Genomic DNA, 18,878 nt, shown 5'->3' with positions numbered 1-18,878 from the left:
TCTGCAAAAGACCTGAGACTGGGACGGAGATTTGTCTTCCAACAAGATAATGATCCAAAACATAAAGCAAAATCTGCAATGGAATGGTTCACAAATAAACATATATAGGTGTTAGAATGGCCAAGTCAAAGTCCAGACCTGAATCCAATCGAGAATCTGTGGAAAGAACTGAAAACTGCCGTTCACAAACGCTCTCCATCCAACCTCACTGAGCTCGAGCTGTTTTGCAAGGAGGAATGGGCAAAAATTTCAGTCTCTCGATGTGCAAAACTGATAGAGACATACCCCAAGCGACTTACAGCTCTAATCGCAGCTAAAGGTGGCGCTATAAAGTATTAACTTAAGGGGGCTGAATAATTTTGCACGCCCAATTTTTCAGTTTTTTATTTGTTAAAGTTTGAAATATCCAATAAATTTCGTTCCACTTCATGATTGTGTCCCACTTGTTGATTCTTCACAAAAAATTAGTTTTATATCTTTGTTTGAAGCCTGAAATGTGGCAAAAGGTCAAAGTTCAAGGGGGCCGAATACTTTCGCAATGCACTCTAAGTCACAGGAGGTGCTGGATTCCCTTTCGTTTATAGGGAAAGATGTCGCCTATTTGGCTGACTCAGCGGTTGAGTCAGTGATAGCCTCCGTTAAAACCGGTACTCTCATTAATTCAGCTAGGAGAGCCATTTGGGTTAAAGCTTGGGAAGGCAACTTTACTTCAAAGGTGAAGCTCTGTGGGCTACCCTTTGAAGGGTCCTTACTGTTTGGCTCAGGCCTGGATGAAGTGTTGTCCAGGTCCTCTGAGAAGGGGAAGAAATTTCCTAGCAAGCCCAAAAGGGAGAGATATAGGAAATTTTTTTGTGGCCACCCGGGGCAAAGTTAACAGAGTGCCAAAAAAGAGCCCAAAGAGAAGTGGAGCTGTGGTAGAGATAGGCAAATAGGTAATTTGCTCTTCCCCTCTCCAGGTTCAAGCACCAAAGATACTAATTGTCGCCAGTCAAAGTGGGGGGCAGACTGTCTCATTTAATTTCCCAATGGGAGGAAATTTCAGTCAGTCCATACATTTATCACCTCATTCAGGAAGGCTACCGCCTAAAATTTTCATCCATACCCCCACTAGAAGTGACCTTCTCATCCTCCAAAGGATGTACTAAAAAGAAGAGCCCTTTTGTATGGGGTTCAAGAACTGGCGGAACAACTACGGTAGTGATAGTTCCCATGCCAGAAAATCAGTTTTACCGAGGCTTTTACTCCCACGTGTTTGTGGTACCCAAGCCCTCGGGAAAATACCGCCTTATAAACCTCAAACTTAAACAAGTTCCTAGAGTACAAGAGGTTTTCAATGGAAGGTATTTTTACAGTCCGCAAAAACCTGTTGAAAGATGTGTTTGACTACTCTGGATCTCAGGGATGCCTACCTGCTTGTTCCAATTCATCCGGGAACACCAGGCCTTACTGAAATTTGCGGTGGTCCCCGAGGAGGGGGACTGCACATTGGCAGTTCAGGGCACTCTCCTTTGGTCTAGCAGTCAGTCCAAGGATTTTTATCAAGATCCTGGCAGAGGCAGTGGCCTATCTTCATCTCCAGGGAATAGCTTTGATTCCTTACCTGGACGATCTACTGATTTTTGGTCCGTCAGCGGACTAAGTGAGATCAAACACCCAGAAGGTGTTAACAGTCCTACAAAAACTAGGCTGGTTGATCAGCATGGAAAAGTCATCCCTGGAGCCGGCCCAGTTTCAGTCCTATTCAGGGTACCGGAGAGACTCGCACGTATGAAGTCTTTTTCTTCCAAGGGAAAAGGTGGAAAAGGTAGTCTCCTCAGTAAATGGGTCGATGGTCGCCCCCTTGTTGAGAGAGATCCTGAGATTTCTGGGGCTCATGCCAGCCAGCATCCCAGCAGTAGTTTGGGGGCGCAGCTACACTCAAGAGACCTTCAATTCTTTCACCTTTCCTCCTGGGACAAAAAGGTTGAGTCCCTGGACGAAAGTGTAAGCCCGAAGAGCCTTCGAGAGTTCCATTTTTAGGCATGGAAATTCAGGTCTGCTCCAACAATGCTACAACAGTAGCTTACCTGAATCACCAAGGGGATACCAGGTCCAGACCCCTGTTGGTACTAGCCCAGGAAATCCTAGGCTGAGCTGAAGGAAGGGTGATCTCCCTGTTGGCCATTCACATAAAAGGTGAAAGCAACTGGGAAGCAGATTTCCTCAGTCGCCATCCAATAAGACAAGGAGAATGGGAGCTAAATCCAAAAGTATTTCAGATACTAGTCTGGAAATTCGGCTGCCCGAAAATAGACCTATTTGCCAGATTAAAAACAGGAAGGTGAGGAGATTCTTTTCCCTTTCGCGGGAAAGAGGGATGGTGGGCCTGGATGCTCTGGCCCAGATATGGCAGTTCGAGTTAGCATATGCCTTTCCCCCTCTAACTCTTATACCTGGAGTTTTACAGAAGCTCAGTTGTTCCCCAGGCCTCCTCCTGATTGCGCCATGGTGGCCAAGGAGCGCTATCAGTGGCGCCTCCTTGGAAGCTTCCGAACCTCCCAGACCTGCTGTTGCAGGGACCAGTTTGGTTAGTGAGCGGCAGATCCCTAGATTAAAGGGCTGCTCAGACAGAGTGATAGACACACTCCTCCCTAGCAGGAAACCAATAACGAGAAAAATATACTAAAGTTTGGAAAACATTTTGTACTTGGCGTAGGCAGAAACAAATTTCTTCCGCCTCTGTCCCCATGGTCTTGGATTTCTTACAAGATGGGGTAGAATAGGGTGTGGCAGTTAACACATTTTGGGTACAAATAGCAGCTCTCTGTCTTTCTAGACGTGAGACTTGCAAAAGAACCTTTAGTTAAAAGATTTTTGACAGCCAGGGATAGGGCTACCTCCATCACTAGAGACAGGTTTCCTCCTTCGGACCTGACTAGGGTTCTAGATATGTTCTCTAGAAACCCTTATGAACCTATAGAAGAGGTTCCCTTTAAGTTTTTGTCCCTAAAACTAGCCTTCCTCATAGCTTTCACAACAGCCAGAAGGGTAGGGGACTTGACAAGGTCTTTCAATTAAAGAACCATTTATGTTGATCTTCCCAGATAGGATTATCCTCAGGCCAGATCCTCTATATCTGCCCAAAGTAGCATCTTCCTTTCACAGGAAGCAGGAGATAATTTTACCATCCTTTTGTGATAATCCTTGAAATGAAAAAGAAATGACATTTCATTGTTTAGATGTGAGGAGATGCCTCCTCCCTTATTTACAGAGGACCAGGGAGTTTAGAAGATCTAATCCCCTTTTGGTCCTCTACTCTGGACCAAGAAAGGGACTGCAATCCTCAAAACCTTCAGTCTCTAGGTGGATCAGACAAGCCATTAAGTGTTTTATGAGGTTTCAGGCATTTCTGCGCCAGCAAAACTGAAAGCACACTCAACCAGAGCACTGGCAACCTCCTAGGCCGAAAAAGTGAGAGCTTACTGGGAACAGGTGGGTGCAGCCACCTGGTCCAGCCATGACACGTTTCTGAAGCACTACCAAGTGGACTTGCTGTTTCAGCAAGACCTAGCCTTTGGCCGAAAGGTAATACAGGCGGTGGTCCCACCCTAAGGTAGGCCTGTGGTTACTCATGTGTTATCCTCATGTGTTGCCGTCCTGGAAGGTGATAGGAGAAAACCGTCTGTTAGGCTTACCAGTAACAGCGTTTCTACGAACCTTCCAGGACCGCAGGCCTACTTCCCACCCTGTTAAAAGGGTGAGGAAAGCATGTAAACAATAGGTGGTAAGTACCTAAGTGATTATACATCCCGTGTGAATCAGTTGGAGAACTACTTTCTTACAACTGAGGGACAAGGGGAAGGGTGGAGCCTTTTAACAGCCGTGAACTGATTGTGTTTCCTGTAGGGTGGAGCCTCTCATCTCTCATGTGTTGTCGTCCTGGAAGGTTCATAGAAACACTGTTACCGGTAAGTCTACCGGAGGTTTTTTTCCTGTGATTTAATTTGCCTAGACAATAAACCAGAAAGTAATAGAAGAAATAAAAAAATCAAGTAAAAATTATACGATATACTATCCTATCTATTTACTAAAGCTAGAAGCTTGAGGATTGAAAGTAATCAGTGTTGATTGATAGTGATGTTCCACTTTAACAGTGATTGGTCATTTTCATTACTCTCGTTCTCTTATTCTCTCCCATTCTTCTCATTGCTGGCTTGAGTTGTAGATGAACAGCTGGTCTGGACCTTGTTCAAGCAGGTTTTGTTTTTTATATATATATATATATATATATATATATACACACATACATATATATACATACATATGTATATATATATATATATATAGTGGATTATTGTTCCTTTGTGAAATGATCACTTTTAGTTTATTTTTTAACTTTTCATATTGAAATCTGCTAATTTACTATTTGTGTTGCATTAAAATGATGAAGATGATTGAATGAAAAATCAATGTGTATGGCCAGCTTTAAAGTAGTTATAAAGGCTAAAGGTTTTTTTTTTTTTTTTTACTTTTTAAAGTGTTTGTAAACTTCAGACATGAAATATGAACAAAGTATATCCCTCTATAGTGAGTACTTGTCTCAAAAAAGAGCACATTTTCCTGACACCAAGAGAGAAATGGTGACAGGGGAGGACCTCTAACTGACTGACGGCCTCAATTCTCTCCTGTATGGAGGGGGGGCGGGGTGTCTTTTCCCTGCAATAAGTTCTCAGGGCTCCCCTCACTGAGCTCTGCAGAGTGAAATTTCTTTTTCCTGAACTCTCAAACAAAGCTTTACAATTTCAGCACTTTAAAACTGATATAGAGAAGGGGACTGCAGATAAACAGGTACAAATTATGGAAGAAGATGTTTATTCTCACCTGAGGCCAGTCACTTCACTTGGTATATGTAAGGGTTTACAACCACTTTACCACTGGAGGATTTTGCTGTCTTACGTTTGGGCCACTTTTTGCGATTCGGCACTGTGCGACTTTAACTGACAATTGCACGGTCGTGCGACGCCGTACCCAAACAAAATTTACGTCCTTTTTTTCCCACAAACAGAGCTTTCTTTTGGTGGTATTTGATCACCTGTGCGATTTTTACTTTTTGTGCTATAAACAAAAAAAAAAAAAAAATGTAAATTTTGAAAAAATAACAATATTTTTCACATTTTTTTTATATGAAATTACCCCCAAAAAAATTAAAAATCAAAATTTTTTTAAAATTTTTGGCCAATTTGTTTTCTGCTACCTATGTTTGGTAAAAAAAAATCACAATAAGCGTATTTTGATTGGTTTGCGCAAAAGTTATTGCGTTTACTAACTAAGGTAAAGATTTCTGTCATTTTTGGTGTTTTTTTTTTAACGAGTAATGGCGGCGATCTGCGATTTTTTTTTTTTTTTGCGGGACTGCGACATTGCGGCGGATAGATCGGACCCTTGACTGACATTTTTGACACTTTTGGGGGTACCAGTGACATCACTGCAGTAATCAGTGCTATATATATATATATATATATATATATATATATATGCACTGTTACTGTAAAAATGACACTGGCAGGGAAGGGGTTAATTTTATTGGAGAGGGAGGGGTTAATGTATGCGTGGTGCTTACTAACGTGTGTGGGGGGGAGGTGACTGTGTGACACAAGGACAGATCGCATGTTCAGCTATGCTGAACCCTGCAATCTGACCCTCCCTGTCACTTAGGAGATCCGCCCGCTTGTGTTTACACAAGCAGGCGGATCTCCACACTCGATTCCCCGACGATCGGGGAAGAGCAGCGGCGATCGCCGCTGCTCCTCCCCTGGCCCGACTCCAGCTGTGACTGAATACAGCGGGAGCGAGCCTCCGGCGGCGCGCGCCGCCAAGAAAGCGGAATGTGTCTGGCGACGTAGGTCTACGTCGATAGACGATAACGAACCACTTTGCCGCAGTAGAGCTCGAGTGAGCGGACGGCAAGTGGTTAATGAATTCTCTGCATTAAGGTAAAAAACCTTTAATGTTTTGCTGTCAATTATAGTCTGTGAGGAAGAGACGGGGCTTAGTTGCGCTTTGTGTGTATAGACAGACAGGGCTGAGCTGCGCTTTGTACAGACAGACACAGGCAGCACAGCTCAGTATCAGGTGTGCCACAATTGCAAGCTGCTTGCTGTGGTGGCACACTGAGGAGGCAGGAGTGCGGCGGGGGACCAGAAAAGAACAGGACCATTGCACAGAGTAGGTAAGTATAACCTGTTTCTCATATATATGTATATATATATGTCCCAATAATCACTTTTAATTGTAACCGTTTTGAATAGTTAAACAGTTTTGAACTTAAATGTAACTGGTTTTGATAATGTGCCAATAAGTAGCTTTGTGTTACCCTGTTTTCCAGATAAAGTAATGTTGGTGTGGGCAGTTTGACGCTGACCATTACTTGCTATATTTTAATGCTGTTGATATTTTATCTGTAGGCCACCAGGTGCTGTCTTGCAGATCTTCCGCTTAATATTGGTATGTGGACACCCGATGCAGTGTTGTGGCTCAGAAACACTGTTTTAAACTGTTCAGAGTGTGGCATCAAGGTAAGATTTTTTTTTTTTAAAAAGCTGAACATGTTGTGAGGGTGTAATTAAAGCGGAGTTCCACTGATTTTTTTTAAACTTAGCCACATTGTAATGGGCACCCACAGTGGTGTAATGTTTGGCTGCTTATTTGGTGAAGTGCCGTAAGTAAGTACCTTTTTCTCATTTATCTTCCCCGCGACTTCGGTCGGGGCCGCCTAGGTGACTACGTCATCAGCCTGGCCCATTGACTCCTGGAAATTCTGGAAATGTCATTGATCCCAGAATCGGGAGATTTCCTGATTGGAACAAAATGAGTCCGCAGTGTCATTACTGCGCAGGCGCGAGATTTGCTAGGTGCATGCTGGGTAGCCAGCTGCACAAAATCGAGGAAATGAAGCCAGGCTGGCTTCAGCTGCCCACATCCTCCATGGCCGCAACCGGGATCGACGGAGAAAAGAGAAGTCCTTATATAGTAAGTCATTATAATGTGCACATGGCCAGCTCTGTCCATTGCATTTATGGTGAATTATAATGGTCTCGATGTGATTAGGATAATTTTGGGTAGGTGACTGGAACTCCTATTTAAGTATGCCTATACTGTGTCCGGGAAATGTCTTGTTAACCACTTGCCCACCAGCCACCGTACTAGTACTGTATCATGTCGGCTCTGTCCCATGAAACGGTGTACTTGTACGTCATTTCGCCGGACAGCTAGTGGGGGCGCGCACGCCGATTAGCCACAGGGGGAGCCAATCAGCGGTTCCAGCAGACGCAATGTTCGCCAGGCACCCGCGATCGGTCCCCGTGGAGACAGAACGCCAGTTTGCTGATGTAAACGCGACAGACCGCTATTCTGTGAGTGATGAACACAGGTATCCTGTGTTCCTCCTATTTAGGAACACAGGTCTCTGTGTTCATCCAGCGAGTCCCTCGCCCACACAGAAAGCACCCTCTAGGAACACATCTAACCCTTTGATCGCCCCTGGTGTTAACCCTTGCCCTGCCAGTGTCATTAGTACAATAACAGTGCATATTTTTAGCACCGATTACTGTAGTAATGTCACTGGTCCCCCCAAAAGTGTCAAAAATATCAGTTATGTGTCCGACCTGTCTGCCGCAATGTCGCAGTCCCGCTAAAAATCACTGGTCGTCGCCATTCCTAAAAAAATAAATAAATATGACATCCTTCCTCTAGTTTGTGGACGCAATAACTTTTGCGCAAACCCATCAATATACACTTATTGTGATTTTTTTTTTTTTTTTTAACCAAAAATATGTATCAGAATACATATTGGCCTAAAATGTTGAAAAAATTTGATTTCTCTTTTCTGCCTTGACAGACACAGCTCCATGTCTTCTAGATCCTTGGGCTTATGCTGCATTCTCTTCAGGCGTAGGACTAGGCAGAAACAATTTTGGCTATGCCCCTAAGGGCAGTCCCAGGGGGTATATCATCACTTCCTGCTATAGGACTTTTTTTTTCTGCCTTGTCAGGAGTAAGGACCTGGATCTGTGCTGGGATCTGCGGTGCGGGCATTTATTTCCTTTTTTTTTAATTACATTTTTTTCCTTTTTCTTTATTATTTTTATTACTGTGTGAATTTCAATCAACCTGTGTGAACTACAATCAATATCTGGACTGGGTCACGCACTGGATATCCTAGATCCTTATGGCCTTCGCAGTCTGGCCTGTGAGCACGACCCAAATATTAGCTCCACGCTAGGTTGATCGCGACATAGCCCCACTGGACAGGAGCTGCCCAGAGAGTGAAAAACCTTACGAGGTCACTAAGCCCAGGTCACAACAGCAGGCACGACTCGGGCCGCAGCACCCACATTCCAAGATGGTGTGGTGGACTGCTGGGAGTGGTGCCGGCCTGATGCCAAGGTGTGGTGAGTAGTGTCCCCCCTCCTTTCTTTCGGAATTGCTGGGGTGGTCGCGGGCCCTCCCTGGGGATGGTAGGCCCCCTCCTTCCTCCCCTGTTTTCCCCCCATCTCCACAGCGGGGTTCCCCCTGCGTAGGTTGCCCTCACCTGCTCCCTGCCCCCCCTTTAGCCCCTATTGGGGGGGACGGGTGTATTTAGGTAGGGGGGCTTGTCTGGTGTTGGGCCAGAGAGTAGTGTGTGAGTGCCGCTGTCGGTCCCCTTTTTGGGGGTGCCAGTACCTGGGTGCTGCGGGGGTTCCCTGAGGGTTCCCCACCTGGTGGATGCCTTTTCCCTTGGGTCCCATGCAGCGCCGCCTGGCACCACCATTTTGCCGCGGATGCTGCATTCCCAGCTTCGGCGGCCATGTTTGTGTAGTCCAGCAGCCATGTTTTGGGTTTCCCGTAGAGCATAACGGCAGCCATTTTCTTGTAGTCTGAGTGCGGTGATGTGCTGCGGGGGGCCTCTAGTGTCAGTATCGGTGCTTCCTCTTCCATCGCATGGGGTGGTTGCGGGCCCTCCCTGGGGATGGTAGATCCCCCTCTGTGTCCTTCCTCCCAAGTTTTCCCCCCCTCTGCCTAGCGGTGTTCCTCTGTGTTGGTTGCCCTCAATGCCCCCTGTCCACCCCCCCCCCAGTCCCCTTTTGGGGGGCACGGGTGTTTTTTGGGGTGGGGCGGCTTCACGGGTGCTGGGCCGGAGGGTGGTGGGTGTGTGTCACAAATGGCCCCCCTTTGGGGATGCCTGTACCTTTGTTGCTGCGGAAGGAGTCCCTGGGGGATTCCCCCCTGGTGGACTCTTATTTCCCTGCGCTCCCGGTTCCCGCGTGGCGCCGCCATTTTGCCGTGGACGGTGTTCAGACTTTGGCGGCCATGTTTGTGTAGTCCGGTGCGGTGATGTGCTGCGGGGGCCTCTAGTGTCAATGTCGCCGCTTCCTTTTTGATCGCAGTGTGGCAGGCTGTTTGGCGCTCTCCAACTCTGGGGTAGTAAGTTCTGGCAGGTATACCACCCTTCCTCTACTAAATACAGTTCAGCGGGTGGGCTGATTCTTGTGGTGCTCCAAGCAGGGGGAGGGGGGGGGGTTCTTTAAAAAAAAAAAAAAAAAAAGTTTTTTTTTTCTTTTTGTGCACAGTGCAGCTCCGATTACCCATGGAGCCTATGGAGCGTGTATCACTACCTGACCCACTCCTTGAAGCTGCAGGATCCTCTGGGTCTCAGTCTGCCCTGGTGTCCATGATGGCGGCCATGTGTCAAAGGTTGATATGAAAGTCACTTGTGTCAAAGGTTGATATGGCCCTGCAAGGGCAGCCTAGCAAAAAGTGCCCCCCCACCACCCACCGCCTTCACCAGTATCCTCTGCCTCCTCAGAGTCGGAGGTGGATTTGGCCACCGCAGGCGCAAGTCAGCCCACCGGGTCTGCGTCCACGCACCCTGAGTGCTCTAACAGTAAGGATGAATCCTCCTATTCTGCAGCTGCACATGAAAAAGCACTGGTGGAGACATTGATTTGTGTCAGTGCGGGAAACTTTATAGTTGGAGGCAGGTGCAGTTTGGCACCCACAGATCTTCCAAGGTGGCTAAGGTGTTCCTCTTTCCTGCCTATTTTGACAAGATTGTCACTAGTCAGTGGGGTTTCCCAAAACACATGGTTGGAATACCTAAGCGTTTCACTAGGAGATATTCCTTTGTGGAGTCTCTCCTGAAGAAACTGACAGTTCCACTGTCAGTGGACTCTCAAGTTTCCAGGCTAATTAAGGCCACACTTTTGCCAGTGGAGGATATTCCGCCCTTTAAGGGCCCTGTGGACAAGAGAGCTGAGGCTCTGAGCCGTTGCCACCATGGAAGGTTCAATGTTGAGGCCAGTGTTTGCGATCACCTTGGTATCCCAGACCTTAACAGAATGGGTAAAACTTTTACGCCAGGATCTGGAAGGGGGTCAACACCCTCCTGAGCTGGCATATCAGGGGATCCAGGGGCTACAGTACATCTGTGATGCATCTTTGGAAGCGGCCTCCTTGGCTGGTAGGGTATCAATGACGGCGGTGAGTCTTCACCGCATGATTTGGTTGAAGCACTGGTCGGCTGACCAGGCTTCTAAAAAGGTGCTGACTGATCGACCTTTTGTAGGTGACCATTCGGTGCCTCTATGGAAGAGATCATTAAGGGCCTTCTTGGAGGTAAAAGTACTTTACTTCCGCAGGTGGCTAAGGTCAAGGAACCTCACCTTTAAAGTTTAAAGTGGTCCTCTTTTTTCTCGGCTCATAATCGGCCCTTTCGTCCATCTGGATCACAGGAAAAGGGTTTAGATCCACCCATAACTTTGAGGGAGGCTCCAAGAGACCCTGGATTGGTAAGTCAAAAGTGGGTGCTGCTGGTTCTGCAGACAAGCCTTTCCCAGCCTGAAGGGGCGCTCACACCCACATCTGGGCTTGGGGGACGTCTTTGCTTCTTTCCAGACCCATGGACCTTGCTCATTCAGGACAAATGGGTCCATGAGTTGGTTTGGTTACAAGATTGAGTTTCGATCCTTGCCTCCGGCAAGGTTCTTTCCTTCCAACTTACGCCTGTCTCACAATCGACTGCAGGGCCTCTATGGGGTAGTGCAGGACCTGTTAGCACAAGAAGTCATTGTCCCGGTTCCAGAGTCGGAACATTTTCAAGGTTTTTATTCAAATCTGTTTACAGTTCCCAGGAAGGAAGGCAAGGTTCACCCAATCTTGGACCTCAAGGCTCTGAACCACTTTGTGCGGGTTCAGAATTTTCGGATGGAGTCCATCCAAATGGTAGTGGCTTTCCTTCATCAAGTGGATCTTTAGGCTTCTATCAATCTCAAGAACGCTTACCTTCATATTCCAATATATGTTGGGCACCAGCGTTTTCTTCGTTTTGCCGTGGGCGAGAAGCATTATCAATTTGTGGCGTTACCCTTTGGTCTCGCTTCAGCTTCTCGGGTGTTCACAAAGGTTTTGTCCCCGGTGTTGGCCTTGCTTCGGCAGAAGAGGATCACGGTACTAGGTTACCTGGACGATCTGCTTCTGCTTGCAGAGTCTTTGTCGCCTGTAGTAATCAACTTGGACACTACTGTGTGAACTCTACAGGAGTTCAGATGGTCACTGAATTTTCAGAAATCGGATTTGACTCTGTCCACCAAGCTGGACTACTTGAGTCTGACGCTGGATTCAGCATCGGCCTGGGTGTTTCTTCCACAGGCAAAACTACTGAAGTTGCAGGGTGCGATTCGTTCCTGTTCAACCGTCGGTCGTCGCTCAGGACTTGAATGCAAGTGCTGGGTCTGCTGGTTTCCACCTTGGAGGCGGTTCTGTTTGCTCCGTTTAATACCAGACCCCTGCAAAGAGAGATTCGGACTAAATGGAACAAGGATCCGCTGTTGTTGGACGATCTGATCCTGTTGAGTCTGGGTACGAGGGGGTCTCTGATAGGGTGGCTCCGCTCCCTGGCGCTTCGCCTGGGAAAATCCTTTCTTCCCCTGTATTGGACAGTGATTACCACGGATGCCAGTCTGTCCGGGTGGGGAGGTGTCTTGGGAGTGTATTCGGCCCAAGGTGTTTGGACTCGAGAGGAGTCCAGTCTGCCGATCAACATACTGGAGGTTCGGGCGATCAGACTTTGTTCCAGTGGACGGATTGTCTGCAGGGATGCCCTGTAAGGATACAATTGGACAATGCTACGGCTGTGGCATATGTCAATCATCAAGGGGGTGTTCCTTGTTCCTCTTTCCTTTTCTGTGTCTTGCCTGTTGGAGTTTCTACAACTAGGTTAGATCAACGTTTGGCTCTAAGCACCATCAAGGCCCAAGTCGGTCACCTTAACTGGTGGTTCGCAGGGACAAATTGGTGTTACCACCCTGTCAGGCCTTCCTTCCTAAGGTTGTCTCGGGGTTTCATTTAAATGAAGATACTGTGTTGCCGTCCTTGTGTCTTAAGCCAAAACATTCTAAAGAAATTGCTCTACATTCCTTGGATGTAGTCAGGGAAGTTCGGGTGTACCTGACAGTGACTGAGTCGATTTGAAAATCAGATTCTTTGTTTGTTCTTACGGATGGACCTCGTAAGTGGCAGGCCGCATCTGCTGCGATCATTTCCAGATAGATCAGGCACACGGTGGTGCAGGCCTATTCTATTAACTATTAAGTGTCAGGTTCCTCCTTTCCCTGTCAAGGCGCATTCTACAAGAGCACTTAGTGCCTCCTGGGCTTTCCTTCATCAGTCGTCAGTGGTTCAGGTGTACAAGGCGGCTACGTGGTTGTCTGTACACACATTCACAGTTTTACAAGGTGGATATACTTGCATCTTCGAATGTTGCTTTTGGCCACAAAGTTTTGCAGGCTGCGGTTGCAGAGGCTCCCGCCTCTTGAGGGCATATTTTTTTCCTGGTGGTGAGCTCCTGTTTTACCTTGTCGGCTATCTTTAGCCTTGTTGGGAAGTCTATGTATTGCTGTGTTTTTCCCACCCCTCATGTTGGTACTGCTTTGGGACATCCCAAGGGTCTAGAAGACATGGAGCCGTGTCTGTCAGTGAACAAAAGAGAAAACTGGATTTTTGTCTTACTGTAAAATCCTTTTCTCTGAGGTTCACTGACAGACACAGCACCTGCCCCTCTGTTGGGTTGAGTTATGTATTCTGATACTGCTTGTTACAAACTTAAGTCCTATAGCAGGAAGTGATGGTATACCTCCTGGAACTGCTTCAGGGACGTAGCCAAAATTGTTTCCGCCTAGTCCTACTCCTGAAGAGCGAGCAGCATAATATCCAATGGTCTAGAAGACATGGAGCTGTGTCCATCAGTGAACCTCAGAGAAAAGGATTTTACGTTAAGACAAAAATGCATTTTTTTTAAAAAAAAAAAAATTATAGGGAATGTTTTATAGCCGATAGTAAAACATATATTTTTTTTTTTCAGAATTGTCGCTCTTTTTTTGTTTAAAGCGCAAAAAATAAAAATCGCACAGGTGATCAAATATCACCAAAAGAAAGCTCTATTTGTGGGGAAAAAAAAGGACATAATTTTTATTTGGGTACAGCGTCGGATGACCGTGCAATTGTCAGTTAAAGTAACAGTGCCGTATCGCAAAAAATGGCCTGGTCATCAAGGGTAAAACCTTCTGGTCCAGAAGTTGTTAAAATGGCAACTTTTTGCAAAAAAAATTTTATTTAATTTTCCAAAAAAAAAAAAACTTCAAAAAAATGTCACAATTCCTCTTACTAAATACACTTATTTGTTGGAAGGGGGATTATGGTTTGGGGTTGTTTTTCCGCTTGGATTCAGTGAAGGGGAACTCTTAAGGCATCAGCATACCAAGACATTTTGGACAATTTCATGCTCCCAACTTTCTGGGAGCATTTTGGGGATGGCCTCTTCCTGTTCCAACATGACTGTGCACCAGTGCATAAAGCAAAGCAAGGTCCATAAATACAAACCCAATTCCAAAAAAGTTGGGACACTGTACAAATTGTGAGTAAAAAAGGAATGGACTAATTTAAAAATCTCATAAACGTATATTTTATTCACAATATAATATAGATAACATATTAAATGTTGAAAGTGAGACATTTTGAAATGTCATGCCAAATATTGGCTCATTTTGGATTTAATGAGAGCTACACATTCCAAAAAAGTTGGGACAGGTAGCAATAATAGGCCGGAAAAGTTAAATGTACATATAAGGAACAGCTGGAGGACCAATTGGCAACATGATTGGGTATACAAAGAGCCTTTCAGTGACTCTCAGAAGTCAAGATGGGCAAAGGATCACCAATTCCCCCAATGCTGCGGCAAAAAATAGTGGAGCAATATCAGAAAGGAGTTTCTCAGAAAAATTGCAAAGCGTTTGAAGTTATCAACTACAGTGCATAATATCATCCAAAGTATCATCCAAAGATTCAGAGAATCTAGAACAATCTCTGTGCGTAAGGGTCAAGGCCGGAAAACCATACTGGATGCCCATGATCTTCGGGCCCTTAGATGGCACTGCATCACATACAGGAATGCTACTGTGATGGAAATCACAACATGGGCTCAGGAATACTTCCGGAAAACACGGTCGGTGAACACAATCCACTGTGCCATTCGCCGTTACCGGCTAAAACTCTATAGGCCAAAAAAAAAAGCCATTATCTAAACATGATTCAGAAGCGCAGGCGTTTTCTCTGGGCCAAGGCTCATTTAAAATGGACTGTGGCAAAGTGGAAAACTGTTCTGTGGTCAGACGAATCAAAATTTGAAGTTCTTTTTGGAAAACTGGGACGCCATGTCATCCGGACTAAAGAGGACAAGGACAACCCAAGTTATCAGCGCTCAGTTCAGAAGCCTGCATCTCTGATGGTATGGGGTTGCATGAGTGCGTGTGGCATGGGCAGCTTACACATCTGGAAAGGCACCATCAATGCTGAAAGGTATATCCAAGTTCTAGAACAACATATGCTCCCATCCAAATGTCGTCTTTCAGGGAAGACTTTGCATTTTCCAACATGACAATGCCAGACCACATACTGCATCAACTACAACATCATGGCTGCGTAGAAGAAGGACCTGGGTACTGAAATGGCCAGCCTGCAGTCCAGATCTTTCACCCATAGAAAACATTTGGCACATTGTAAAGAGGAAGATGCGACAAAGAAGATCTAAGACAGTTGAGCAACTAGAAGCCTGTATTAGACAAGAATGGGACAACATTCTTATTCCTAAACTTGAGCAACTTGTCTCCTCAGTCCCCAGACTTTTGCAGACTTATAAAAAAAAGAGGGGATGCCACACAGTGGTAAACATGGCATTGTTCCAACTTTTTTGAGATGAGTTGATGCCATGAAATTTAAAATCAACTTATGTTTTCCTTAAAATGATAAATTTTCTCAGTTTAAACATTTCATATGTCATTTATGTTTTATTCTGAATAAAATATTCAAATTTGAAACTTCCACATCATTGCATTCTGTTTTTATTCACAATTTTTACAGTGTCCCAACTTTTTGGGAATCAGGTTTGTACATGGATAAGCGAGGTTGGGGTTGAGGAACTCGACTGGCCTGCAGAGTCCTGACCTCAACCCAATAGAACACCTTTGGGATGAATTGGAGGGGAGACTGCGAGTCAGGCCTTCTCGTCCAACATCAGTGCCTGACCTCACAAATGCGCTTCTGGAAGAATGGTCAAACATTGCCATAGACGCACTCCTAAACCTTGTGGACAGCCTTCCCAGAAGAGTTGAAGCTGTTATAACAAAGGGTGGGCCAACCTAATATTGAACCCTATGGACTAAGACTGTGATGCCATTAAAGTTCATGTGCGTCCCAATACTTTTTACAATATAGTGTACCTGGGAGACTATCTGCTTTACAAAAAGTGGTAATTAGGGGGGTATGTAGTACGGGTGCGTTTATAGATGCATTTTTGATGGGTTTTCAATGCATTTCATTTCGTTTTTGGTGCAGTTTTTTTTTTTTTTAACTGGCTAAAAATGCAACAAGCAGGATATTTAACACCACAATGGGAGTGCAAGGGACCAGTGTGAAAACATACATAGAAAAGTTCTGGAATGACTGCACTCCTCAAAATCCTTTATTGTATATCATAAAAACATCACAGACACCATGGGGATATCACAGATGGAACACGTTTCATGTTAGTAGTATTGTATTGATGTACAATGAAGGATTTTGAGGAGTGCAGTGATTCCGGAACTTTTCTTTGATGAGCATCTATAGAAGGGCTGTGCTGGCATTCTTGAACCACACTAGCAAGGTGTTTCTTTTCACCTCACCTGGTGCGGCTATTTTGAACATTGTTTGCAAATAGAATTTAAAGGGATACATTTTTCTTGCAATAAAGGTGGCAATAATGGCTGACAAAAAATTCATATTCATTTAAATTCATGATATTAATTAACCACTTCTGGACCGGAAGATTTCCCCCCTTATTGACCAGGCCATTTTTTGTGATTCGTCACTGCATTATTTTAACTAACAATTGCGCGGTCGTGCGACGCTGTACCCAAATAAAATTTATATTTTTTTCCCACAAATTGAGCTTTCTTTTTTTTTAAATAATATTTATTTTCAAGTTTGAAAAAACAAAGGGTAGAACGAAAAACAGTGCATCAAACAAGGCTGTAACACAAGAAACACAACTATTATGGTGGTACATCACAGAAAGAGGAAAACAGTCACGGTTAAAGCAGACAGTGCCAGCGATATGAAGAGTGTGCCTAATGGCCAAACGGAGGGTATACCTCATGGAAGTCCTGTCCCAGCAACCTAGCTCAAGCCCCAGAGAAGCTCCCCCCGGAGCGGCCTGGTAAAAGTGTGACCGGTACTAGCTGATTCCAAGCATCTGTAGTGCCATCCATATCACATATTAAAATAAGAAGCTTAAGAATAGAGACGAGAGAGTAGGAAGAAAAGAGAGACACGGCTCCTAGTGCAGCCGCCAAAAGGGGCAGGAAGAAAAAAGAGGGTGAAAAAGGGTAACCTGGAATGTACGTGGACGTTATATAAGCACCACCCGGCTAAAGGGGGCTCCCTGTGAGGAAAGCCTTGCACACGTCTCCCAGGGGTCCAACCCAAGGGTCCTATGGATCAGAGATCTCATCTGAATAAAACATCCACCTGGTCCATGTGTCCTTGAAGCGGGACTGTAGCCCCTGTGAGGTCAGTACCCTCTTCTCCGCCTCCATAACCAAGTTAACCTCTCTCTTCTATTCAGACAATGTGGGACAAGAGGTCTGTTTCCAATGCCTCAGGATCAGACATTTGGCTGCATTCAGCAAAAGCGGAATTACACTACGTTTATATTTCTTAATAGAAGAGCAAGTGTCATGAAACAGATACTGCAGAGGAGTATGGTCCGGAGGGGTGATAGCCAATCTCTGTATCCAGGGATGAATAGCATTCCTAAAAGGTTTCAGAAGTGGGCAATCCCACCATATGTGGAGAAACGTACCCTCCTGGCCGCAACCCCTCCAACAGCGCGAACCAGAGCCAGGGAACATCTGTATCAATTTAGACGGCGTCCTATACCAGCGAGCTAGAAATTTGTAGGAAGATTCCTGTATCCTGGTACTGATGGAGGAGACATGCCCATCTCTCTCTCCCACTCCCGGAGATAGTAGGGAGCCGTGCGGTAAACCGTGCCAAGAACCAATTTATACATATGGGAGAGCAAATGTCGGGATTCCGGGGGGTTGACAAACCACCTTTCCAGGGGGAAAAGCTGATCTATCGGGTGGGGCGCAGCAGGAAGCTTCGCCATAAAGTTAGTCAATTGTCGATAGTGCCAGGCAGACATAGGAAAGTCCCCAAAACGGTTGCGTAAGACCATCCGTGACAACAGCTTGCCAGATGGTGCGAATTTGCCACAGTAAGTCTTCCCATCCACACCCCAAGCAGGAAAAAAACGGGCATACTCACCAGGAGAGAACCAAGGGAACCCTCCTAGGGGCGCCAAGGGGGACACCCCAGTGGAGAAGTCCGCTCCTGCATTAAGGCCATCCCATATACGGAGCATTGCCCTTGTCAGCAGGGGGGTCCATTCTGACAGCCCCCTACTACTCCCTGGGATCCATGGTGCGCCAGACAAATTCCTGCCCGCCAATGTCTTCTCCAACGGGACCTAGGGTTTAGTGGAGGCATCATGTGCCCAGTTCAACATACGAACCAAGGCCATTGCTTTATAACAGTGGTCCTCAAGTCCGGTCCTCAGGGCCCACTAACAGGCCAGATTTTAGGTATTACCTTGGGGAGATGCAGGCTAGAGTACTGCAATCACTGAGCAGCAAATGATATCACCTGGGATGGATTTCAGTTATCTTGAAAACCTGGCCTGTTAGTGGGCCCTGAGGACCAGGGTTGAGGACCAAGGCTTTATAATACAATGAGATGTCAGGCAATTGAGCTTTCTTTTGGTGGTATTTGATCACCTCTGCGATTTTTTTTTTTTTTATTTTTTTTTTTTTTATTTTTTTTTTTTTTGCCCTATAAAAAAAAAAAAAAAAAGCGCCACAATCCTGAAAACGGTTTCACTTTCTGCTATATAACATTCCCAATTTAAAATTTTTTTTAATAAAATCGGAATTTTTCATCATTTTAGGCCAGTTTGTATTCTACTACATATTTTTGGTAAAAAAAAAATCCCAATAAGCGTATCTTGATTGGTTTGCGCAAAAGTTATCGCATACAAACTAGAGGAAAGATTTGTCATTTTTATTTATTTTTTTTTACTAGTAATGGTGGCGATCAGCGATTTGAAGCGGGACTGCGACATTGCGGTGCACAGATCGAAAACCTAACTGACATTTTTGACACTTTTGGGGAGACTGTTGACATTACTACAAAAATCGGTAATAAAGATATGCAGTGTTACTGTACTAATGACACTGCCAGGGAAGGGGCTAACCCAGGGGTGATCAAAG

The 18,878-nt window shown here is 45.4% G+C and overlaps 1 protein-coding gene across 2 annotated transcripts in view; it reads left to right on the top strand.

The window, feature by feature from the left end:
* TDRD7 (tudor domain containing 7) overlaps window positions 1-18,878 on the top strand; it is a 314,213-nt gene that overhangs the window by 235,337 nt on the left and 59,998 nt on the right. For both annotated transcript variants that reach the window (XM_082267672.1, XM_082267671.1), the window contains exon 14: window positions 6,444-6,554. In XM_082267672.1, the coding sequence (XP_082123798.1) occupies window positions 6,444-6,554 (111 nt within the window). The remainder of the gene's footprint in view (window positions 1-6,443; window positions 6,555-18,878) is intronic.

Source organism: Pelophylax lessonae, assembly GCF_965119305.1.
Source record: "Pelophylax lessonae genome assembly, chromosome: 1".
NCBI lineage: Eukaryota > Metazoa > Chordata > Amphibia > Anura > Ranidae > Pelophylax > Pelophylax lessonae.
Note: the sequence above shows the minus strand (reverse complement) of the source record. Positions and strands in the feature narration are given on the sequence as shown.